Raw genomic sequence first — 25,541 nt, 5'->3', positions numbered from 1 at the left:
CCCTCAAATATTGGAACACTGCTATCATGGCACCCCTAGTCCTCCTTTTCATCAAACTAGACATACCCAATTCCTGCAACCATTCTTCATATGTTTTAGCCTCCAGCCCCTAATCATCCTGGTTGCTCTTCTCTGCACTCTTTCCAGAATCTCAACATTCTTGTTACATCATGACGACTAAAACTGAATGCAGTATTCCAAGTGTGGCCTTTACCAAGGCCTTATAAAGTGGTATTATGAACACTTAACGTGGTCCTGATTCTATCCCTCTGTTTATGCAGCCTAGGACTGCGTTGGCTTTTTTTTTTGGCAGCTGCAGCACAAGGCTGGCTCCTATTTAAGGAATTGTCTACTAGGACAATTCCGAGGTCCCTTCCAACTCTGTTGTTCTGTTAGATGGCTCTTTGCAGTAACAAGGACTCTAATTTCCCCCCCTCCCCCTTTAAAACTGCATGGGTCACTTTCCAAATGTTTTCTTTTCAAATGTCTTCGTGTGCGTGAGGGTTGTGAGGGTGGGTTTTGAGACAAACCAGAAGTTTGCAAACTTACTTTAGAAAGCCAGTTTGGTGCTTCTCCGATTCTTCCAAAATCTCAAAACTAACTGGAATCTTGATGATGTGGGAGAGTGCCTCCCCCCACCCCAAAAAATAAACTAAAATAAACCCAGCTTTTTTCTCCCCTCTTAATAAACAAACTTAATACATACACTGGCTTTCGCAAACTAAACAAATTGCATGCCATTTCAAACATACTTTTTCACCATGTCAGATTTCAGTCCTTCCTTCCAGCTTCTTTCTGTCTATTCACTTCCCCCCTCTGGATATTCAGCTCCCCCTTTAAATCCACTTTTCCTCCTACAGGGGAGTTTTTGACTTATGACCACAATTGAGCTCAGCATTTCTGTCGCTAAGCGAGACACTGGTGAAGCGAGCTATGCCCCATTTTTCGACCTTCGAATCATTGCAGTTGGTCACCCGGTTGTTAACACTGGGCCATATCTAACAAAATGAAAAGCAATGTAGAGAAAAGTAAAGTCATACACTTAGGCAAGGAAAACCCAAAGGATCCATATAGATTGGGTGAAACACTATCATTAAGTGTTGTACGTGATGATTCTTGATTCTTAACGAATGTATCTTTTCTTTTATGTATACTGAAAGTATTTACACCAAGACAAATTCCTCGTGTATCCAATCACTTGGCCAATAAAAAAGAATTCAATTCAATTCACTCTACTCTACTCTACTCTACTCTACTCTACTCTACTCTACTCTACTCTACTCTACTCTACTCTATTCCATCACGGAGTGGAGTGCTGCCTTTGGAGATTGTGGAGTCTGGCAGCAGTGAGGAAGAGGTCCCCGAGGAGCCTGTGCCCCGTGTGCGTGCACGCAGGGCTGCTTGAAGGAAAGAGCAGCTGCACCAACAGGGCGACTCGGGAGTAAGGCTGCAAGGGAATGGCCCCTCCCTCCAGAGAAAAAAGCCAGCTGAGAAACCGGAGTTCTTTGCAGGAAGTTTTTGCACTCAAGCCTTGTGGACGTTTGGGATATCTTGGTTTGTGTTTGGAGACTCTTTGTGTTTGAAATATTTCTTAGCAACTTTATCTAGTGTTCTTGGCAGCCTTGCACCACCTTGGCAAGGCTCGTTCTTATCAGAGACAATCAGTTTGAAACAGCCTTTTCACCAGGAAGGAACGGAATTCGTAAAGAATCATTAAAAGGTTTTGCGTCTGGTGTTTTATTTTATTTATTTTATTTATTTGATTTGTCAATCGCTTACAAGATACTAGGTATAATTATAAACATCAGTAAGAATGCAGGAAATAGGTATGAATAAATGGGGACAATAGGACAGGGATGGTAGGCATGATGGTGCGCTTATGCACGCCCCTTACAGACTTCTTAGGAATGGGTATTCTCTCCCTTCCTTTCTCTCCTCCCTCCATTCTTTTCTCTCCTTCCTTCCTTCCTTCCTTCCTTCCTTCCTTCCTTCCCCTTCCCTGTTCTCCTTACTTCCTTCTTTCCTTCCTTCTTTTATTTCTTGTTTCTTTTATTTATTTGACTTGTCCATCGCTTACAAGATAATAGATGTAAGTATAAACATGAGTAAGAATACAGGGAATAGGTACGAATAAATGGGGACAATAGGACAGGGACTGTAGGCAAGATGGTGCACTTATGCACGCCCCTCACAGACCTCTTAGAAATGGGGTGAGGTCAATAGTGGATAGTTTGAGGTTAAAGGAGTGGGAGGGTTAGAGGATGCAACAACAGAGTCAGGGAGTGCATTCCAGGCATTGACCACTCTGTTGCTGAAGTCGTACTTTCTGCAATCGAGTTTGGAGCGGTTTAGGTTGAGTTTGTATCTGTTGTGTACTCTTGTGTTGTTGCGGTTGAAGCTGAAGTAGTCATTGACTGGTAGATCATTGTAGCACATAATTTTACATACTACGCTTAGGTCCAACCGTAGGCGGTGTAGTTCTAGGTTGTCCAAGCCCAAAATCTCAAGCCTGGTGGTGTAGGGCAGGGATCCCAACCTTTTCGATGCCGCGCCCGGTTCCGACATCAGCTGGGCGCCGCGCCCGGTACCGGCGCAACTGGGCGCCGCCATCTTTTATGAAAAGGCGCTTCGTGCGCCACCGAGCGCGCAGCTCATAAAAGATGCGGCGCGCTGCTTTGGTGAGCTTTTTCGGAAATGGCTTTCTACCCGGAAAAGCTCACGAAGCTGCGCCGCCATCTTTTATGACGAAACAGCGCTTCGTGAACTTCTCGGAAGCGCTTTTTACCAAAAAAGATGGCGGCGCCAGCAACCAGCGCCCAGTAAGGGTTGTTCGCTGGACCGGTACCGTCCGCGGACCGGCGGTTGGGGACCCTGGTGTAGGGTATTCTGTTGCGAGCAGAGGAGTGTAGTAATACTTCTGGACTCGCTCGATTGTATTCATGTCTGATATGCGGCCTTTGTTTCCTTGGCACCAGGTTTGGGTCAGAACAGACAGGAGATCCTACACCATGACATACAAATGGCTTTCCAATCTTTTCTTTAAAACCTCCAGGGATGGAGCATCCGCAACTTCTGGAGGGAAATCATTCCACCGATTCATTGTTTAGGAAATTTCTCCTTAGTTTCAATTTGCTTCTCTCTTTGATGAGTTTCGTCCTGCTTTCAAACACCTTTGGAGAACCAAGCTTCCTGGCTGTGTGTATCAATTCCCTTTAATTTATTTCTCTCCTTGATTGGCAGATTTTTTTAAAAGGGGTTTCTATGGATTGAATCTTCTCTCTGTTGGTTGTTCAGAGGTTCCTGGATTCTCCCTCTGCAAATATTGGACTCTTTGACATTTTTAAGTTTCCCATTTAGTCAGAAAGTCAGCCCCACTTGCCAAATCATGTTCAGGAAATTTCTCCTTAGTTTCAATTTGCTTCTCTCTTTGATGAGTTTCGTCCTGCTTTCAAACACCTTTGGAGAACCAAGCTTCCTGGCTGTGTGTATCAATTCCCTTTAATTTATTTCTCTCCTTGATTGGCAGATTTTTTTAAAAAGGGGGGGTTTCTATGGATTGAATCTTCTCTCTGTTGGTTGTTCAGAGGTTCCTGGATTTTCCCTCTGCAAATATTGGACTCTTTGACATTTTTAAGTTTCCCATTTAGTCAGAAAGTCAGCCCCACTTGCCAAAACGTAACAGGAGGCCAAAGGTCTCCAGAAAAAATCCATCTTGAGGTTACTTGAACTTGTCGGCTTCTTGAGAACCCAAAAGATGGCGACTCGGACGAGAGAATGTTCTGGAACCACAGACTGGCCCGGCCCCCTGGGAAATAAAAAGAACATTTCAAGTCAGTGATGCAATTTTTTTTTATTTATTTTTTTTGTGCTGCTTCAAGCAGGAAATTTGCCAAGGTGGATTTTCGGGACCTAAATGGGATTTTCTTTCCCCTTCTTCTTCTTCTTCTTAAAATAGAGGTTGGATGTCTTGCTGCCAGAAAACCCAGAAAACAGAGATAAGTCCTCAATGTATGACCAAAGTTGAGCCCAAAATTTCTGTCCCTGAGCGAGACATTTGTCAAGTGGAGTTTTGCCCCAATTCACGACTTTCCTTGCCTGAGTTGTTAAGTGAATCATGGGAGTGGTTAAGTTAGTGACACGGCTGTTAAAATGAATCTGGCTTCCCTACTTACTTTCTTCATCATCACTGATGCTGTTACCTCGTTGGGTCATGAAACGTCTGCAAGAAAACCACCAAGGTCAGAGAGCGCACCAAAGACCCCACAGTTCTCCTCCTGCCCTCTCTCCTCCTCATCTTCCTTCTTCTCTTCCTCCTCCTCCATTTTCTCCTCCTTCTCCTCCTCTTTCTCTCAGCACTGATGATGTTACCTCATTGGGTCATGAAACGCCTGCAAGAAAATCTCCAAGGTCAGAGAGCGCACCCAAAGACCCCACAGTTCTCCTCCTGCCCTCTCCTCCTCATCTTCCTTCTTCCTTCCTCCTCCTCCATTTTCCTTCCTTTCTCCTCTCTCTCTCTCTTTCTCCAGCAACGCCCTCCCTTCTAGCAGTGATTATGTAACCTAGTTGGGTCATCTCCACCAGCCAGTCCTCCTCCTCTTCCTTCCTTCCTTCCTTCCTTCCTTCCTTCCTCCTTCCTTCCTTCCTTCCTTCCTTCCTTCCTTCCTTCCTTCCTTCCTTCCCAGTCCTCATCTCTCTCTCTCTCTCTCTCTCTCTCCCCAGAGTCTCTCTCTCAACTCCAAAAACTCCACTCCCTTCTAGCACTGATGATGTTAGCTAGTTGGGTCATGAAACATCTAAAAGAAAACCACCAGGCACAGAGAACATCAAGGCCCCCAGAGTTCTCCTCCTCCTCCTCTTCCTCCTCCTCTCCACAAACCTCACTCCCTTTTAGCACTGAAGATGTTACCTAGTTGGGTCATGAAATGCCTCCAAAGATACCACCAAGCTCAGAGAGCACCCAGGACCCCAGAGTCGTCCTCCTCCTCCACTCCACCAGCCTCCCTCCCTTCTAGCACTGATGATGTTCTCTAGTTGGCTCATGAAACGTCTGCAAGGAAACCACCATGCTCAGTTCCCCATAGCTCTCCTCCCTTCCTCCTCTTCCTCTTCCTCCTTCTCCTCCTCCTTCTCCTCCTCTTCCTCTCTGCAACCCGCCTCCCTTCTAGCACTGATGATATTACCTACCATGTTTCCCCAAAAATAAGACCCTGTCTTATTTTTATTTATTTATTTTTTGCTACCAAAAAAGGCACCAGGTCTTATTTTCAGGGGAAGTCCTCCACTGACTAACCTCACTTGCGCATGTTGCCCCCGGCCTCCTTTTCGCTCTCGGAAGCCTTCAGGAACTTCTGTGGCTGGCCAGGGCTTCCCTGAAGGCCTCTGCAGCCGATAACAGAGCTCTGGATTGATCTTATTTTGGGGGTAGGTTTTATATTGGGCGCACATGTAAAAATCAAGCTAGGATTTATTTTCAGGATAGGTTGTATTTTTGGGGAAACAGGGTAGTCGGATCACGAAACATCTCCAAGAAAGCCACCAGGCTCAGAAAATGACATCACAGTCCTCCCCCCGGCCCCCTCTCCCTGTCTTCCTTCCTTTCTTTCAACTCCACAAACCCCACTCCCTTCTAGCACTGATGATGTTACCTAGTTGGGTCATGAAACGTCTCCAAAAAAAGCCACTAAGCTCAGAGAACACCTCCGACCTCATAAGTCGTCGTTCTCTTCCTCCTCCTCCTTTCTCCCCTCCACAAATCTCACTTCCTAAACCTCACTCCTTGCAGCACTGATGATGTTCCCTAGTTGGGTCATGAAATGTCTGCAAGAAAACCACCAAGCACAGAGAGCATAAAGCACCCATAATCCTCCACTTCCTCCTCCTCCTCCTTTCTCTCTTTCAACTCCACACACTCCACTCCCTTCTAGCACTGATGATGTCACCTAGTTTGGTCATGAAATGTCTCCAAGGAAACCAGCAAGCTCAGAGGGCACCATGGACCTTATAGTCCTCCTCCTCCTTCCCCCCCATCTCCTCCTCTTCCTCCTCTCCACAAACCCCACTCCCTTCCAGCACTGATGATGTTCCCTCGTTGGGTCATGAAACGTCTGCAATAAAACCACCAAGAACAGAGAGCACAAAGCACCCATAATCCTCCTCCTCCTCCTCCTTTCTCTCTTTCAACTCCACACACTCCACTCCTTCTAGCCCTGATGATGTCACCTACATGAAATGTCTGCAAGAAAACCACCAAGCTCAGAGGGCACCATGAACCTATAGTCCCCCCTCCATCTCCACAAACCCCACCCTTCCAGCACTGATGATGTTCCCTCGTTGGGTCAGAAACGCTGCAATAAAACCACCAAGAACAGAGAGCACAAAGCACCCATAATCCTCCTCCTCCTATCTTCTTCAACCCACAAACTCCACTCTTCTAGCACTGATGATGTCACCTATTTGGGTCATGAAACTTCTCCAGTAAGCCACCAAGAGAGAACACCCCCTCCCCCCCAAAAACGATATATTTCAGCTCACCTTACGTCTCTTCCACTGTCTGCAGTTGAAGCTTCCGCTACACTCAATCTCTTCTTCCTCCTTTCTTCTCCACGTATGCCTCTGTTGATCTCACCAGGGTGTTGTTTCCTCGTCCTCTTCCAACTCCCGCCCACCGGTTCTTCTCGCCTCTCGCTCCCTTCTCGTGTTCTCAGCTCCCTCTCACACAGATACACTTGTTGGGATTCTCCATGCCGCTAGTCGGGGAGAACTCTAGGCGCCCCAAAGAGATTTAAGGGCTCCTTTACGGACAGACACCACGTTCACCCTGACTCTTGGCATCGCGCTTAGGGCCTCTTTCCCAGAGCTCGTCGATGCTTTCGATGATCGGCCCAGCAGGATTACTCCACCGGCGGAGGTAATCCTGTTAGCATTGGGTCGTCTTCGTTAACCGGTCCTGGGTCTGGAGAATGGCCGGTCGATGTTGGTCTTCCTTCTTCAGATCCCATGGGATCCATTGGGATCTCTTCTACAGAAGGGATCCTGGGCTGCCTCCTGTGGGATGGAAGGACATTCATTCACACCAGGGTGGCAATCTTACCTCGAGAATCTTAGGTCGAGAAGACGTTAAGACTGGCAGGATTTGTTAAGGCTGGCTTAATGAATACATTTAATCCCTTTATTTATATTTTGCAGTTTGGGATAATCTCTTGTTTTTAACCGGAATGTGACAGTGTAAAACTACAGGAAGGATTTAACCTGGGGGGGAGGGGGGAGGTCCAATTTGGCAACTTTAAGACTTGTGGACTTCAACTCCCAGAATTCCCCAGCCAGTGCTGGTTGGGGAATTCTGGGAGTTGAAGTCCAGCCATCTTAATCTGGCCCAGGTTGAGAAACAGCCAATAAACCAATAAGCTCCAGGAACCATAGAGTCTTATCTAAAGAAGTCAGACCCGGGGGGAATTCTGGGAGTTGAAGTCCAGCCATCTTAAAGTGGCCCTGAGAAACATTGGCTTAAAACATTGGTTAAACAAAGCCAATGAAAAACCAGAAACCACAGAGTCTGTTATCTAGAGAAGCCAGACTCGGGGCAATTCTGGGAGTCCAGCCATCTTAAAGTAGCCCAGGTTGAGAAACATTGGCTTAAAGCCTCAGTTAAAAAAAGCCAATAAGTTCCAGAAACCATAGAGTCTGTTATCTAGAGAAGCCAGACCCAGGGGGAATTCTGGGAGTTGAAGTCCATGCATCTTAAAGTGGCCCAGGTTGAGAAACATTGGCTTAAAACCTCGGTTAAACACAGCGGTCCAGAAACCATAGAGTCTGTTATCTAGAGAAGCCAGACCCCGTGGTGGTGGTGGGAATTCTGGGAGTTGAAGTCCATGCATCTTAAAGGGGCCATGCTTGAGAAACGCCGCTTTAAACCTATCGCCAACATTAAGAATGAACAGAGCTGAGCTTACCGTGACCTTCTACAATAGCAGTAGTACATGAATCCTGCCGATAGGATTACCGCTACTAGAGAGAAAAGTGAATTAAAGGGAATAGTCAGTCCTCAAAAGTTCTAAAAAATTTTTAAAAAATTATTTAAATAAATAAAACCGGGCAAAGCGCACCAACTCCCCATCCCATTTAGACCTGAATAGACCAGGAATGTCTAAAAATTGAGATTAAAAAAAAATACATCCAGATGCCAAGTGCAATTGCCAAATGAAAGCCGTTTTCCATTGTAAAAAAAAATAATGTTAAAAATAGACAGGGCTTTACTAGGTGAGGGCCGGTCTCTTTTCATTTTCCCTTTTTGACAGTGTCTCGGATCATTCCTGGGGCCAATTTTTTAGCCTGGAGGGTAACAATTCTATTTTTAATTACTATTTTGATATATTATTGCGATTATTAATTGGAGTGGTACAGTGTCCCGGAGATGGAGCTCTCGCCTCACCATCAGGAGGCTGTGAGTTCGATCCTAAGTAGACACAGATATTTCTCTCTTTATTCATGATGAGAATATATCTGCTGAACAAAACTCCGTACTGGGGACAGGAAAGGCATCCGGCCATTAAAACAACTCTGCCAGCTCCATTCAGTTGCCCAGGGATTCCACACCGCAAGGATGACTATTGTGGTCATTAAAAGACGACGGCAATGACTATTGTGACGATTAATCCTTTAAATTAAAAACAATTAGATCAGGCCATCCCACTTGGATGGCTGCTAAAAATGCTATATATTATTATTCAGAAACCTTCCTTACCTAACAAAGGGATTCCAGCTCCGAAGGAAACAGAAGCTGCAAAAGAAACAAAAAGAAAATTAAGGAATTAAAAACGACTGGCTCTTTCTTTTCACCAACAAGCAAACGCATAGCTTAGTTTGTGAGATGCTATTATTTGCAGAAAATGCAAAAAACAAAACAAAAAACCAAACAAACCTATATGTTAGAAGCTGATATTATGACACACAGGCAGTCCTCGATTTACAACCATTCAAAGTTACAACAGCACTGGAGAAAGCGACAATGGTCCTCGGATTCACAACCGTCATAGCATCCCTAAGGTCCCACGACCAAAATTTGAAGCTCAGAGAGCATCAAGGACCCCACAATTTTCCTCCTCCTCCTCCTCCTCCTCCTCCTCCTCCTCCTCCTCCTCCTCCTCCTCCTCCTCCTCCTCCCAAACCTCAATCCCTTCTAATACTGATGAAGTTACCTAGTTGGGTCAAGAAACATCAGCAAGCAAACAACCAAGCTCAGAAAACACCAAGGTGCCACCATTTCTCTCCTCCTCCTCCTCCTCCTCCTCCTCCTCCTCCTCCTCCTCCTCCTCCTCCATTTTTCCTTCTCCTTCACTCCACAAACCCTGCTTCCCTTCCAGCACTGACAACGTTACCTAGTTCGGTTATGAAACGTCTGCCAGAAAACCACCAAGAGCTCAGAGAACCCCCACCGTCCCACATTTTCAACCCTGAGCTACATATACTCTCCTCTAAGAGATACAACAAGGCGAAGGGAAACGTATCCACCTGGGGGTTACCCTACTCTTCAAACCAAGAGGGAATCCGAGCCGCGAAGGGTTAATGCAGACACGCTAAAGGAGGCGGTTGTTAGGAACACGCATCGATGCCCGGAACAAACCTGTCAGGTTCTGCAGAACACTCGTATCGGAGGGGTCTGTGGTAATTCCAGGTGTTTCCTCAGAGGGCGTGAACATAGTTAGGCGTGGCGTCCACTGCGTCTTGCTAGTTTCGTCTGGGGGAAATGGCGTCGTTCTCGGGGAGGGGGTTATGCTTTCAGAAACTGTCCCCGGAGTCAACTGTCCACCCCCTGGGGTAGGTGTCCCCGTTGACCCAAGGCTATCGGACGTTGGCTCAGCCGTCCTACGCGGAGTGTTGGTTAAACGTGACGTTTCCGGTACTACTGGTGAGTCGGTCTGACTTCCGTACGGACGTGCAGAGGTGCTCACTGGATTTGTACGCATTGGGGTCTGCGTAGGCCGGGCCGTTTCTGCTTATAGAAATATGGGATGAAGTCAAAATTCTTAGCCACATCTGAGGGAAGATTCTCTGACGTGGTTTTTTTAGTCGAGACACAGAACTCGAGAGGTTAGTAACTGGCTCCTCAGGCAGTTGGCTTACAGAATGGAAGAATTCATCGCGGCCGACCCACCATGGCACATTGGCTGAGGTGAGCTGGCTGAGGTGAGTTGGCCAAGGCAGGTTGCCCAAAGGAAGTTGGCCACAGCAGATTGGTTGAGGTGATTTGGTCAAGGCAGATTGGTTGAGGTGATTTGGCCAAGGCAAGTTGGCCAAGGCAGGTTGGCCAAGGCAAGTTGGCTAAGGCATCTTGGCCAGGGCATGTTGGTCAAGGCGAGTTGACCAAGGTATGTTGGCCGAAGTGAGTTGGCCAAGGCAGGTTGGTCAAAGCGAGTTGGCCAAGGTGAGTTGACTAAGGCATATTGGCCAAGGCAAGCTGGCCACGGCATGTTGACAAAGGCAAGTTGGCCAAGGCAGGTTGGCCAAGGTGAGCTGGCCAAGGGAAGATTGGTTGAGGTGATTTGGCCAAGGTGAGTTGGCCAAGGCAAGTTGGCCAAGGCAGGTTGGCCAAGGGAAGTTGGCCAAGATAAGTTGGCCAAGCCAGGTTGGCAGCAAGTTGGTCAAGGCGCGTGGCAAAGGTTAGCTGGGCAAGGTTGGCCAAGGCAACATTGCTAGGATATTTTTATCAAGAGAACTCACTAGGAAAAAAAAGAAATATCTACGCTTGTGATCTCAAGATAACACAACTGTCATAAGTATACATGCCAGTTGCCAAGTCCACAATTTTGATCACGTGACCATACGGATGCTGTGACAGTCATAAGTGTGAGGACTGGTCACTCCTGTTGTACCTTTGAATGGTCACTGACCACTGATGGTTGTAAGTCAAGGACTACCTACATTATTGAATATTAGGAAGAACAGAGTTGGAAGGGACCCTGGAGGTCCTCTAGCCCAACCCCACACTCAAACAGGAAATCCTACACCATTTCAGACCAACAGCTATCCAGTCTCTTCTTGAAAACCTCCAGGGATAGAGCACCCACAACTTCTGGTGGCAAGGAGTTCCACTGGTTAATTTCTCTAACTGCCACAAATAACATCCTGATGGTCCCAAAAGTTTGATGGTTGACCCAACGACCTGGAGAAGGACCATCCCCTCTTCCCCCCTCCCTGGTTCCCCGTGGAATAAGCAAGGAAGACAAGCTCTCCTACCTTGGATGGGGCCTTCAGCTGCGTTGCCGAGGTCTTTGGGGGAAACAGAAGGGAAAGAGGAGTCAAGGGTTGGTTGGTCATGAAAGCAGCTTAGGATGAACTCAGAAGGGCGACTTCTCATGAAACCCTCCAGAGACATCGATTATTTGAAAGGACGAAGAGTTCAAAAGGCACCAGCACGCTTGGAGCAGAGCCGCTAAATGTGATTATTCTCTCTCGCTCTCTCCACCTCCCATCGATCGATCAACTATCGATTTATCTATCATCTATCTATCTATCTATCATCTATCTATCATTTATCATCTATCTATCTATCTCTCTATCATCTATATATCTATATATCTCTATATATCTCTATATATTTCTATCTATCTATCTCTATCGAACTATCATCTATCATCTATCTCTATCTGTCATCTCTATATCTCTATATCTCTATATCTATCTATCTATCTATCTATCTATCTATCTATCTATCTATCTATCTATCCATCTATCTATCCATCTATCTATCTATCTATCATCTATCTCTATCTATCTCTATCGAACTATCATCTATCATCTATCTCTATCTGTCATCTCTATATCTCTATATCTCTATATCTATCTATCTATCTATCTATCTATCTATCTATCTATCTATCTATCTATCTATCTATCTATCTATCTATCTATCTATCTATCTATCTATCATCTATCATCTATCTATCTATCTATCTTTCCATCTATCTATCTATCTATCTATCTATCTATCTATCTATCTATCTATCTAATCTATCTATCTATCTATCTACATTATATATCTCTATCTCTATCTATCTATCTATCTATCTATCTATCTATCTATCTATCTATCTATCTCTATCTCTATCTATCATCTATATATATATATATCTCTATTTCCATCTCTCTATCTATCTATCTATCTATCTATCTATCTATCTATCTATCTATCTCTATCTATCTATCTATCTCTCTATCTATCATCTATATATCTATATATCTCTATTTCTTTCCATCTATCTATCTATCTATCTATCTATCTATCTATCTATCTATCTATCTATCTATCTATCTATCTATCTATCTATCTATCTATCTATCTATATATCTATATATCTCTATCTATCTATCTATCTATCTATCTATCTATCTATCTATCTCTATATCTATCTATCTATCTATCTATCTATCTATCTTATCTATCATCTATCTCTATCTCTATCTATCTATCATCTATCTCTATCTATCTATCTATCTATCTATCTATCTATCTATCATCTATATATATCTTCTCTATATATTTCTATCTATCATCTATCATCTATCTATCTCTATATCTATCCAACTATCTATCTATCTATCTATCTATCTATCTACTATCATCTCTATATATCTATTCTTCATCTATCTATCTATCTATCTATCTATCTATCTCTATATCTATCTATCTATCTATCTATCTATCTATCTATCTATCTATCATCTATCTATCTATCTATCTATCTATCCCTCTATATCTACCATATATATATCTCTATCATCTATCTATCTATCTATCTATCTATCTATCTATCTTCTATCTATCTATCTATCTATCTATCTATCTATCTATCTATCTATCTATCTATCTATCTATCTATCTATCTATCTATCTATCTATCTATCTATCTATCTATCTATCTCTATATATCTATCATTCATATATATCTATCTATCTCTATCTCTCTCTATCTATATCTATCTCTATCCTCTCTATCTATCTATCTATCTATCTCTATCTATCTATCTATCTATCTATCTATCTCTATCTATCTATCTATCTATCTATCTATCTCTATCTATCTATCTATCTATCTATCTATCTATCTATCTATATATCTATTTCTTTCCATCTATCTATCTATCTATCTATCTATCTATCTATCTATCTATCTATCTATCTATCTATCTATCTATCTATCAGGAATATAAGTCACCTAACAGGTATTTGGGTTAGAAATATATAAACCAGGATAAACATTTTAAAACTGTATCTTTAAGAAAATGCAAAACTGTAATTAGGTGTGGTTTCTCAAACGGCCATAAGATGGAGCCAGAAACCTGGATTGTCTTAGTCTTAGTCTCAGAAGAGACTGTGTCTGAGTAGTCTCTGTTTCCTTCTGTTGGAAAGTATTGCTGTTGCTCCATTTCTTCTAATTGACTGATATTACTGGATTTAATGTAAGTCTGAAACTGAACTGTTTTTTGACACTGGAATTTGATATTTGGATTATCCCTGGATGAAAACTGACTGATTTTACCTGTGAATGATTTTGGACTGCCTATTTTGGACTTTGCTTAATGTTTCTGGAAGTAAAAACCTACACTTACTGTATAGTATCTGTGTGCTGTATGTGTATTATTCAAACACTCCTCTCAAATACGTCTCCCTGTATGCGCTCATTCTCCTAACGGGGAATTACCTCAACACTATCTATCTATCATCTCCCTTCCCCCTTTCCTTTCCTTTTTTTCTTCCTTCTCCTTCCTCTTCCTTCCTTCCTCTTGTGTGTTTCTCTCTTTCCTTCCTTTCTTCCTTCATTCCCCCCTTCTCTCCTCCCTTCCCCCCTTTCTGTTCTCCTTCCTTCCTTCCTCCTTCCCTTTCTTTCCTTTCTTCCTCCCTCCCTTCCTTTCTCTCTCCTTGCTTCACTCCCTCCCCTCCCTCCTCCCTTCCTGTTCTCCTTCCTTCCTCTTGTCCTTTCCTTTCCTTCCTTCTTCTTGTCTATTTCTCACTCCTTCCTTTATCCTTCCTTCTTTCCCTCCCTCCCGCCCCTTTCTGTTCTCCTTCCTTCCTTCCTCTGTCCCTTCCTCTTCCTTCTTTCCTCCCTCCCTCCCTTTGTCTCGGGGCCTTTAATCATCCTAGTTGCCATTTTCTGCACTTTTATTTTGTTCTTTAAAAAAAAAGTTAAGTCTTGTGGACTTCGACTCCCAGAATTCCCTAGCCGGTCATGCTTAAAGTTGCCAGTCTGGTCTACAGTTAGACCCACTTTCCTCAACACAATGCCCTCCAGCGGTTTGGAGGTCTGGCTTTCTAAGGATCTCCTCCACACCCAGCCGCCTTGGAGATGATGCTATGGGACCTTCTAGCCCACGGCCACAATACTCACTGATGCAAACCAGTGCGGGTGGACTCCATCTGTACTCCCGGGTGGTTGGGTCTTGCTCGCAAACGATAAGGTTGGACCTGCCAGCTTTCCTCTTGAAGTTCGTCAGGCAGGCATATCGCAGCCTCCTGTCGCTGCTGTTCACGGGGTCGATGCGGGCGTTCGGCACCTGCCAGGGGACGCCGCATTTACCTGCGTCAGGTAAAAAATATGGGTGCCGTCAGGGTAAAGATTTGTTTTTATTTTTTATTTATTTATTTTGTCAAAAGCTTACAATACAATAGAAATAAGAATAAACAGGTTTAAATATAAGAAATAGGAACTAATAATTGGGGACAATAGGACAGGGACGGTAGGCACGATTGTGTGCTTATGCACGCCCCTTAAGAGCTGACCAGCTGCTACAATGATGTAATGCTGCATATGAATCAGCAAAGTTTTGGGGTTGATATCTCTTTAAGAGCCTGTAATAAGAAGAGGCCCTGTTGGGGCGTATCTCTCTCTCCATGTGTGCTTCCGTGCTGTACTTGTTGCTTGCTGCTTGTTTGAGGTCTGACTAAGGAACGTGTCTGTATATATTCATTGCAGATGAAACCACTGTTTAAATACAAACCTCTATTTGCTGTATTGGCTCCTGGGTGGTCTCACATAGGCATACTGTGCGCACTCTGAGATAGATGATAGATAGATGATAGATAGATAGACAGACAGACAGGTGAATGGGTGGATGATAGACAGACAGACAGAAATGATATAGGATAGTGATAGAGAGATAGATAGATAGACAGACAGAAATGATAGAGATAGGATAGATAGATAGATAGATAGTGATAGAGATCGATAGATAGTGATAGAGATCGATCGATCAACCGACAGACAGACAGACAGACAAACAGATAGATAGGATGATGATAGATGATAGAGATAGACAGACAGATAGACAAGAGAGAATGAAAGAGTATCAGGGTAAAGATTTAAGAGCTGACCAGCTGCTACGATGACGTAATGCTGGGAAGGTGTCAGCAAGGTTTTTGGACTGATATCACTTTAAGAGCCTGTAATAAGAAGAGGCCCAGTTGGGGCATATATTTCTCTCTCCATGTGTAATTGCTGATTGCTGTTTGTTTGAGGTCTGACTAAGGAACGTGTATGTATATATTCTTTGTAGATAAACCACTATTTAAATACAAACCTCTGTTTGCTCTATTTGCTCCTGGGTGGTCTCACATAGCCAAACTATGCGCACTCTGACGGTCAGCTCCCACCAAAGGCCACAAGGGGGCATCGTATCAATTGAAATCTAGCCTTAATTTCTTTTATTATTTTTTTCATAGATCTGGTGGCCTTTCCTTTATTGTCTCTTGATTACTGTACTTACAGGTAGTCCTCGACTTGCAACAGTTCACTAAGCGGCCGTTCAAAGTTATGACGGCCCTGAAAAAAATGACCGATGAGCCGTTTTCAGCGTTGAGGCCTCGTCGTGGTCATGTGATCAAAATTTGGATGCTTTGGCAACTGACGCATATTTATGACGGTTGCAGAATCCCGGGGATGTTATGTTTAACCTTTTGTGACCTTCTAACAAGCAAAATCCATGGGGAAGCCAGATTCATTTAACAACCATGTTTCTCACTTAACAACCACAGTGATTCACTTAACAACTGTTAATGAGAGTTTAGCAACAGAAATTCTGGCCTCAGTTGTGATCATAAGCTGAGGACTGCCTTTAATTTATGTTCATTTATCTTTTCTTCTTATCATTTTCATTATTTCACTTAATGTTTTTTTTTCTATTAATTTTTTAATTCGGTTTCGCTATCCTTTTTCATTATTTCCATTACTTCATGTGTTGATGACTATTACTACATAGGATTAAATTTATCTTTCTTTTTCTATTAATTGTCTTTTATAATTTTCATTATTTCATCTACTTCCTGCTATTTATTGCTATGCTATTTGTGGTCTTTTCGTTTCCCTCTTATTTCTTCTTTTGATTATTTCCATCGTTTCGTCTCTTTATTACTGTTTATGGTTTTATATTATTTGTTTTCGTTTAGCTCATGCGGTGGGAGCTTCTGCGGCTGAGAGTTTTGAACCTAACCTCCAGCACCCTGGACTATATAAACCTATTTTAAGGTAGAATAAAAGAGTTGGAAGGGACCTGGGAGGTCTTCTAGTCTAACACCCTAGTCTTCCCCAGGCAGGAAACCCTCTACCATTTCAGGCAAATGGTTATCCAATCTCTTCTTAAAAACTTCCAGTGTTGGAGAATTCACAACTTCTGGAGACAAGTTGTTCCACTGGTTAATTGTCCTTAATTAAATTAATTTCTCCCTCGTTCTAGGTTGCTTCTCTCCTTGATTCGTTTCCATCCGTTGCTCCTTGTCTTGCCTTCAGGGGCTTTGGAGAATAGCTTGACTGCCTCTTCTTTGGGGCAGCCCCTCAAATAGTGGAAGATGCTATCCTGTCTCCCCTGGTCCTTCTTTTCATTCAACTAGATATACCCAGTTCTTGCAGCCATTCTTATTTATTTTATTTTATTTATTTTATTTGCCAATTGCTTACAAGATAATAAGTATAAGTGTATACATAGTTGTGAATACATGAAATGGGTACATATAAAAAAAATAAAAGAAGAATAAGAGAAACAATAGGACGGACGGTAGGCACGTTGGTGCGCTTATGCACGCCCCCTACAGGCCTCTTAGGAAAGGGGTGAGGTCAATAGTAGACAGTCTAAGGTTAAAGTTTTTGGGGTTTGGGGAAGAGACTACAGAGTCGGGTAGAGTATTCCAGACATTTCTTCATATGTTTTAGCCTCCACCAAGAGTGCTATAAATCATCCTGGTGGCTCTTTTCTGCCTTCCGAAAATCATTTTTTCCCCCCCTCTTCTTCAATTTTTTCTGTATTTCCTGTTTCACAACTACGGGGATTGCAACTGCTGATTTCCAACAATGGTGGTCAGCTAAGGAAGGAAGTTCTCCTTCAAGGGACAGGGAAGAAATCTCAGCAAAAGGACAGTGTTACGTCAAGGGCCCCAAAAAGCACGCTTGCAAGTTGTGCGTGGTCTTGCCATCACGAGCTCTCCCCACCCCTCTTCCTCCTGGTAGCCCTTCTGGTGAGCTCCTCTACTCGTTGTAGAAGACCTTACGCCACCAGACTTGAAATTCTAGAACTTGAAAACCTTGAATTACGCCGTCTTCGGTCTGACTTAAGCATGGTATATAAAATCATACATTGCAATGTCCTGCCTGTCAATGAATACTTCAGCTTCAACCATAACAACACAAGAGCACACAATAGATACAAACTCAAAGTTAACCGCACCAAACTTGATTGCAGGAAATACGACTTCAGCAATAGAGTGGTCAATGTCTGGAATACTCTACCCGACTCTGTAGTCTCTTCCCCAAACCCCAAAAACTTTAACCTTAGACTGTCTACTATAGACCTCACCCCTTTCCTAAGAGGTCTGTAGGGGGCGTGCATAAGCGCACCAACGTGCCTACCGTCCCTGTCCTATTGTTTCTCTTATTCTTTTATTTTTCTTATATGTACCCATTTCATGTATTCACAACTATGTATACATTTATACTTATTATCTTGTAAATAATTGGCAAATCAAATAAATAAAATAAATAAAATAAATCTCCTTGCCCCTTCGAAGACACCAGTTCTCCCCCTCTCGCCCCCTGACTCTTAAAAGCAGATCCTTAAAGGGACATTCGCTCGTTTCAAGGTTTTTTTTTTTTTAATCCAGCTCAGAAATGGAGACGCTGCTTCATTGGGTGGCTAAAGGGAAATTGCAAAAGAGAGATTTCCTTATTTAAATTTTTTCTTTCTTTCTTCTTCTTGTGGCTGCTTCATCACTGGTGGCTTTTAAGAAGAGATTGGACAACCATTTGTATGAAATAGTATAGGGCTTCCTGCTTGAAGGGGGGTGGACTAGAAGACCTCCAAGATCCCCCCTGACTCTGTTACACTTTGCTTTATTGTATAAATGGCTAAATAACAGGTGCAGAGATTAATATTCAATAATGAAAGAAGATTAACGAAACAGAAATGAATACAGATGCATAGAAACACGTAAGAATACACAATGTAAGCAAGGCCACTATTGGACTGCACATGAATATAGTTTAAAATGTATAGATTGGTAAATGTAATAGCGTAATATGGTACAAATATATAAAAACCAGTTTTAATTATGATGTACAGCGCTATGTAGTTAAAAGAGATTATATTGTACTAACTGGATACCCGTGCTTCGCTACAAAACTATGTGGTGGGATTTAGTTTTTTGGGGGAGGAAAATAAGGGGGGGGGGAATTCTGACTCTGCCTATCAGCATCCATCGGTTATTCATCTGGCTAGCGTCCTGTCAGTGTGTGAGAGAGTGGAGGGCTGTTTGGAAGCTGAAAGAGTATTTGCTGTGTGAGCAAGAAGGAGACAGCAAGGAGCCCGTGCGTGGCTTAGCTCAACTGTTCTGTCCTAAAGCTGCTTGGTGCTGTGAAACTGAAACTCCTCTGCTTCTGTTTTGCATTTGGAAGAGATTTCTCTTCAGGTGGGGAGGGGGAGTCAAACTCCTTAGCATCAGAGTGTGTTAATAATAATAATAATATAGGAAATACTAATGCTCTGATGATCATTTTGAAAAATCCTTTTTTAGTGAGCCCCTAGAAGCCAAGAGGAACATACGTGCCAAATTTCAAGTTTGTAGGCTTTACGGTTCTGGGAGATTTTGTGATGATGCGTGAGTGATATTTCCCTTTTAAATATAGATATAGAATATAGATACAGATAGATGACCATGAGAGTAATAGTTATAACTAGGATGTATACTATGATGCATTTTTACATCAAGGGACTTAATATAGTCAGTAAACAGGTGTTGTCAAATTGGAAATATGATGAACAATAATGGAAAATGTACAATAAAAACATTAAAAGAAACATTAAAAAGAAAAATTACAAGCAGGTGGGTTGCTTTATTGCCTCTGGACAATATGCCTACCCAAGTGTCTAGGAATTTTTCGGGTTGATGATCTACTAGTCAATATAGAAAGTTAAAGTTAATAATCAACTCCTGGGACGTTCCTTGCAGATTTAACCCATTGTGCCTACACCCAGCCTCTCCAGTTCTTTTAAGGACTCGGAAATATAACGCAAGCTCTGAATGTGGGCTAATAATTCAGTTTAAATCAGGGTTCAGGTGATCAGGAAAATATTAGACTGTGCAGAAATGAGCAGGTTAACACTTGCAATTAAAGAGAAGGAACAAACTGAGTATTATATGACAAGAGAACTATTTTATCGATGGCTAGAGAGTAAATATGAAAGTTAAAAACCAAAGAAGACCAGTGAAATATAAAAAATAGGTTACTAGAATTAAATATGTTAAGATGAGGATTGTTATAATAGTTAAGATATATTATGTATATCAGTATTAAATCAAGAGTGGAGAATTCATATTAATGTAATGAATAAGGCTGTAAATTCTCATTGTTATTGCACAAGATATTTGTGTATCCAGATGATACACCATTGAATGGAAGATGGATTGTTTCGTATTAAAAATAAAATAAAAAATTTAAATAGCTCACATTGGAAATGAAAGACAAGAAGGATTCCGAATATTACCTAATATGGGATAAGTGGTATGAGTGGTTAAAAAAATAGATATAAAGATTAGGAAGAATGGATGATTGTTATAAAATAAGAGACCTTAAGAGATGACAAATGTAAATGTGTATATATAAAAAAATAGGTATTAAGACTAGGAAGAATGGATTATTATAAATAAAGTAAGAGACCTTAAAAGATTATTAAAGTAGATGTGTAGATAACAAGATGTATAAGATGCATGTATCTGTTGATGCCAAAACGCTGTTACGAATATAAATGCGATTTGTATTTTTGAAAATTGCAAATAAAAACATTTTTTTTAAAAAAATTAAATACTAAAGAAAAAAAAAGTTTAAATCAGGGTTCCATTCCATCCAAGCTACTCTGTACATTCTTTCCTCCCCCCCCCTGCCCTCTTCCGACAGAAGAAAATTATCTGTGATTCAAGATGTTGATGCTGTCCAGTGGTGGTATTCAGCGTTCGCACCGGATCAGGCAATCCGGTAGCAAAGATTTGGCGTGTATTAAGTTCTGGCTGGCCACGCCCCTGATCCGGTTGCCCAGTCGCAGCTGGCTCGCTTGCTCTGCCCGCCCAATGCTCATCTGTTATGTCTCCCCTTTAATTGCAGGCGAGCAAAACAAAAAGCAGCCGTTTCAGAATTAATTTAAATTAAAAACAAACCCCCACAAGAGAACGGCTGGAGTAAATTCCAATACACAGCAATAAATCCACACTCTGTCTGGCAATCCTGGCATGGCATTAAATCACAAGCCTCAGAGAGTTTGCTGCATGTCTTCACTCCCAATTAGTCACTTTGCTTCTGGCGAATTCCACCAGCCCAGCCGTGTCCTTTTATTCACTTATGGAGCGTGCTAATTTCCCTAATTAATGACTAGCTCAACGCTTCCTTTCTAACTGAGTTTGTCGTCTCAGCCTCCTTCTGTTTCTGACGTCTAGCCATAAGTTCTCCAAATTTTCATCTCCACTGGAAAACTCTCTCATGCCTTCCCTGTCAGCCATTCCCGGCTGCTGATCAGATAAAGAACCAGAGGAGGTCGAAGGTCCTGACAACTCTATTAATTCAGGTCTATCTTCCCTTGTTACATCCATCTCCTCATCCTGGTTACTATCCCAATCACTAAGCAATGCCGGCTCATATTTTGCTGCCATATCCTCATCACTTGAACTCATATCTGCCACAGGAGCAGAATCCAAACCCGTAGTCACAACACTCACCCCTTAAGGTATTTCTGTTCATACAATCAGCTGTGCTGGGTTTCCCCTTGTTGAGGCCCAGGAAGGTGAAAAATGGAGGGAGGGGCTCAGCCCTCCTCTCCATTTTTGGCCTTCCTGAGTCCCGGAGGAGCCTTACGGGAGCAAAAATGCCTCCCCCCCAGAGCAGGGGTCACCAACCTTTTGGACCTTAGGGACCACCAAACTCATAATTTTAAAACCCGCAGACCAGAGACACTGGGAAAATCCCCCAAAAAAATCTGCAGGAAAATCCCCCACCCCATTTTCCTACTGATCAATCATTCTTTATTTGGGATCGCAGGATACTGTCTCCAGCTCCATTCTCGGGGGGACAGAGAGAGAGAGAAAGAGAGAGAGAGACTTTTGGCTTCATGCAAGGAAAGCAGCAGAAGCAGCAGAAGTCTTTCTTTCTCTCCCCCAAACTCTGCCAGAAATGAGTCTTTGCCGGCGCAGCCTCTTGGAGGAGGAGGCCTTGCAGGGTCCCAAAGACTCATTTCTGGCAGAGTTTGGGGGAGAGAAAGAAAGACTTTGGCTGCTTTCCTTGCGTGCAGCCAAAAGGAGAAGAAGGAAGAAGCAGAAAGAAGCAGCCCGGTGGCCAGGCCAGGCGCGTGGGACGCGTGGAGCAAGTTCCCCCTCTCCACCCTTTCCCCCCTCCCCTCACTACCTCGTGTTGTGTGCAATGCAAGCGACGCAAGCCTTGTGTTCCCGTGAGCCATGTGGGCAGCACAGCCTTGTATTCCTGCGCAGCCTGGATTCATTGCTTTGGGGGGGGGGGACATTTTTCTGCGGACCACCAAAATTTTGACGTGGACCACCAGTGATCCCCGGCCCACTGGTTGGCGACCACTGCCTTGGAGGCTCCTCTGAGGCTCAGAAGGCCCCCAAAATGGTGGGGGGTTGGCTGCAAAAAAATAAAAATAAATAAACCATGCCCACCCAGTCACATGGCCACACCTACCTAGCCAAGCTCACAAAACCGGTAGTAAAAAAATTTGAATCCCACAATTGGTGACGTCGGTACTTTGAACTGTTGTTAAGTCAAGGACTTAAGGACGACTCGTACAAGTGACTTATGAAGGTTTTTTTTCAGACTTACGACCATTGCAGCCTTGCCCCCCGCCTGCCCCCCCAAGGTCACCCAGTCAAAATTCAGATGCTCGCCCCCACCATCTCACATTTATGACGGTCGCTAACATCCCGGGAAGGGTGTCACACGATCCCCTTTTGCGATCTTCCCACAAGTCAAATCAATGGGGGAGCCGGATTTGCTTAACAACCGTTAAGCTACTAACTGAACTGCCACAGGGCTTCCCTGAACCACGGTGGCAAGAGAGATTTTTGCCACTGGTGGATGAAATTTGCTGAACAACGGTCTCACTTCACGACACGGAAACCCGGGGCTCCTTTGTGGTCATATGTCTGAGGACTCCCCCGTGCAGCTGTTTGCAGTCAGGGATTTTAAAAAAACAATAACAACAACAACAATAATAATAATGCCAACTGCACGAAGGGAGGAGGTGGTAGGACATGCAGCTGGCTGGCAACCTTGCCTCTGTTTCCTTAAAATCACATGTCCTTTGGAGGAAAACAGGAGAAGGGGAAAGAAAAAAAAATCCTTTTATTTATAATTGCAAGTGCTTAACCGGGGTGGAGAAAGGCAGAAGTGTGTTTGTGTGGTTTTTTCCCCCTCTTTATTTCAAGGCAATGAGTTCATTTCAGGAAAAAGGAAAGTGAAAAATTGCTCCAGATGTAGAGATTGTGTCATGCCAGCTGGCTTGTGATGACCTGGGGCGTGACACAAAAACAACAAAGTCACGGAACTAGAATAAGTTTCCTTTAATGCCTCCAACTTGGCCCTCAATGTCCAATTATCCTCAGCTGGACATCAAACTCTTTAAAAAACCAGTCTACTAAGGGAAGAAATGCAGTCCTGACCCAAAGCAAAGATAATTAGAAATTAAAAAAAAACCAACACAAACCACACTGAAGTAATTAACACAGCAGGCCAGGATGATAAATTGCAGACTTTCAAAGGATAACGCAGCAACCACAGTTGGGAGGACGCCAAAACCCAGATAAGCCTTGACAAAGATAATGCACACTTTGCTTCCAGCAAGGAGCTGTGTGCAAACCACCCCACTTACATCCTGTTTTCCCAGCTGCAGCTAATGAAGGGAATCAGGGCCTTTTCCTCCCCCGTAAGCCACGTTGCTCCCTTATCCATTCCTCCGTGTGTGCCCTAGGATGAAGAGGGGGTGGCCCTGGATCTTCCTCTGAATGCCCAGCTGACCTATGTCCTTCCCCAGGTTTCTCCACAGCCACTGGAGCCGCACTCCCACTCCCTGTCAGCTGCTCAATCTCCCCCTCAGAATCAGACTCCAACAGGGGCATGACACATTTATGACGGTTGCAGTGTCCCATGATCCCCTTTTGTGATGTTCCAACAAACAAAATCCATGGAGATGCCAGATTCACTTAACAACTGTGTTACTCCCTGAAGAACCACCCTGATTCACTTAACAACGGGGGCAAGGGAGGTTGTAAAATGGGGCAAAAATTACTTAACTCCTGCCTTGCTTAGCAACAGAGATTAGGGGCTCATTGGTGGGTCGTAAGGTGAGTATTACCTGTGAAAAGGACCCCAAATTGAAGACCCCTCCCCCAAGAATTCCCTTCACAATTCCCTTACAAATAACTTTTCAACATGTACAGGTGAAACTCAAAAAATTCGAATATCGTGAAAAAGTTCATTTATTTCAGTAATGCAACTTAAAAGGTGAACCTAATATATGAGATAGACACATTACATGCAAAGCAAGATAGTTCAAGCCGTGATTTGGTGTAATTGTGATGATTATGGTTTACAGATCATGAAAACCCCAAATCCACAATCTCAGAAAATTAGAATATTACATGCAATCAATAAAACAAGGATTGTACATAGAACAATATCGGACCTCTGAAAAGTATAAGCATATGTACTCAGGACTTGGTTTGGGCCCCTTTTGCAGCAATTACTGCCTCAATGTGGCGTGGCATGGAAGCTATCAGCCTGTGGCACTGCTGAGGTGTTATGGAAGACCAGGATGCGTCAATAGCGGCCCTCTCATTCACCCACTCAGCCTGGGAAGGAGGAAAATGTTTCCAAGCAACCAAATACCGGAGTCGACCCCTTCGTTTTCGAGAATCCAAAATTTCTTTAACTTCAAAATGTTGTTCACCTTCAATTAGCAATGGTACAGGGGGATCAACCTGAGTTGGTCTCAAGTCGGAGGTATGTTCAGGTTTTAACAAACTAACATGGAAAACAGGGTGGATCCATCGAAGAGTTTTTGGTAATTTCAGTTGGACTACCACAGGGTTCACAATCCGTTCAATTGAGAAAGGTCCAACATACTTAGGTCCAAGCTTTTTTGACTTTTGTGTAGTCTGCAAATATCAGGTGGATAAAAAGACCTTGTCACCCACTTGATATGGTTTTTGTGGAGTTCTCTTTTTATCTGCAAATTTTTTATGAGCTTGATGAGCATCATCTAATGCTTTACGGGTAACCGGCCAGGTAAGCTGGAGCTGTGTTATCCATTCATCTAATGACTGAATGTTAGGTTTCTCCCATGGAAGCACAGGTATGGGTACAAAGTCTTGTCCTGAAGCCACTTTAAACGGAGTAAACCCAGTACTACTATGTACCGAATTATTATATGCCACCTCAGCGAATGGCAATAGGTCAGCCCAATTATCTTGCTGATAATTTATATAACATCGAAGATATTGTTCCAATACCGAGTTAGTCCTCTCACAAGCCCCATTGGTTTGTGGGTGGTGGGCGGAGCTTAAGCCCTGGGCGGAGCCCAATAACTTCAGGAACTCCTTCCAAAAGTTTGAGGTAAACTGGACACCCCTGTCTGAGATTATGCGTTCAGGAACTCCATGTAACCTGTAGATATGTAAAATAAACAGTTTAGCCAATTTTTTCACAGATGGGATTTTTGGACAAGGTATGAAATGTACCTGTTTGGAAAACAAATCAATTACTACCCAAATAACTGTATTCCCCCCACTTTCAGGTAATTCCACTATAAAATCCATAGATATTTCCTTCCATGGAGCCGTTGGTCTAGCCACATTTTGTAGTAAGCCTGCTGGTTTACCAGGAGGCCGTTTGGCTGAGGCACAAATAGGACAACTAGCTACATAAGTCTCAATGTCCTTTTTCAAGGTAGGCCACCAAAATTGCCTTTTAACCAAGTGTAAGGTTTTCACAAATCCAAAATGACCAGTG

The 25,541-nt window shown here is 43.2% G+C and overlaps 1 protein-coding gene across 2 annotated transcripts in view; it reads right to left on the bottom strand.

Moving 5' to 3' along the window:
* Positions 1-6,533: 6,533 nt before the first annotated feature.
* Positions 6,534-25,541, bottom strand: part of IL15RA (interleukin 15 receptor subunit alpha) — a 36,005-nt gene continuing 16,997 nt past the window's right edge. Inside the window, exons 2-7 of one of the 2 annotated variants that reach the window (XM_087968929.1) lie at positions 14,382-14,570; positions 11,233-11,265; positions 9,620-9,988; positions 8,741-8,776; positions 7,950-8,004; positions 6,534-7,044 (exon numbers count right to left, since the gene is read on the bottom strand). In XM_087968929.1, the coding sequence (XP_087825055.1) occupies positions 6,891-7,044; positions 7,950-8,004; positions 8,741-8,776; positions 9,620-9,988; positions 11,233-11,265; positions 14,382-14,570 (836 nt within the window). In that variant the 3' untranslated portion in view covers positions 6,534-6,890. The remainder of the gene's footprint in view (positions 7,045-7,949; positions 8,005-8,740; positions 8,777-9,619; positions 9,989-11,232; positions 11,266-14,381; positions 14,571-25,541) is intronic. The other variant, XM_087968930.1, reaches the window with a different exon arrangement.

The sequence above is a fragment of the Notechis scutatus genome, chromosome 6 (genome assembly GCF_049901735.1).
Source record: "Notechis scutatus isolate UNSWTSFEM ecotype Mainland chromosome 6, rNotScu1.2, whole genome shotgun sequence".
Classification (NCBI taxonomy): Eukaryota; Metazoa; Chordata; class Lepidosauria; order Squamata; family Elapidae; genus Notechis; species Notechis scutatus.
This window is presented reverse-complemented; position numbering and strand designations above follow the sequence as displayed.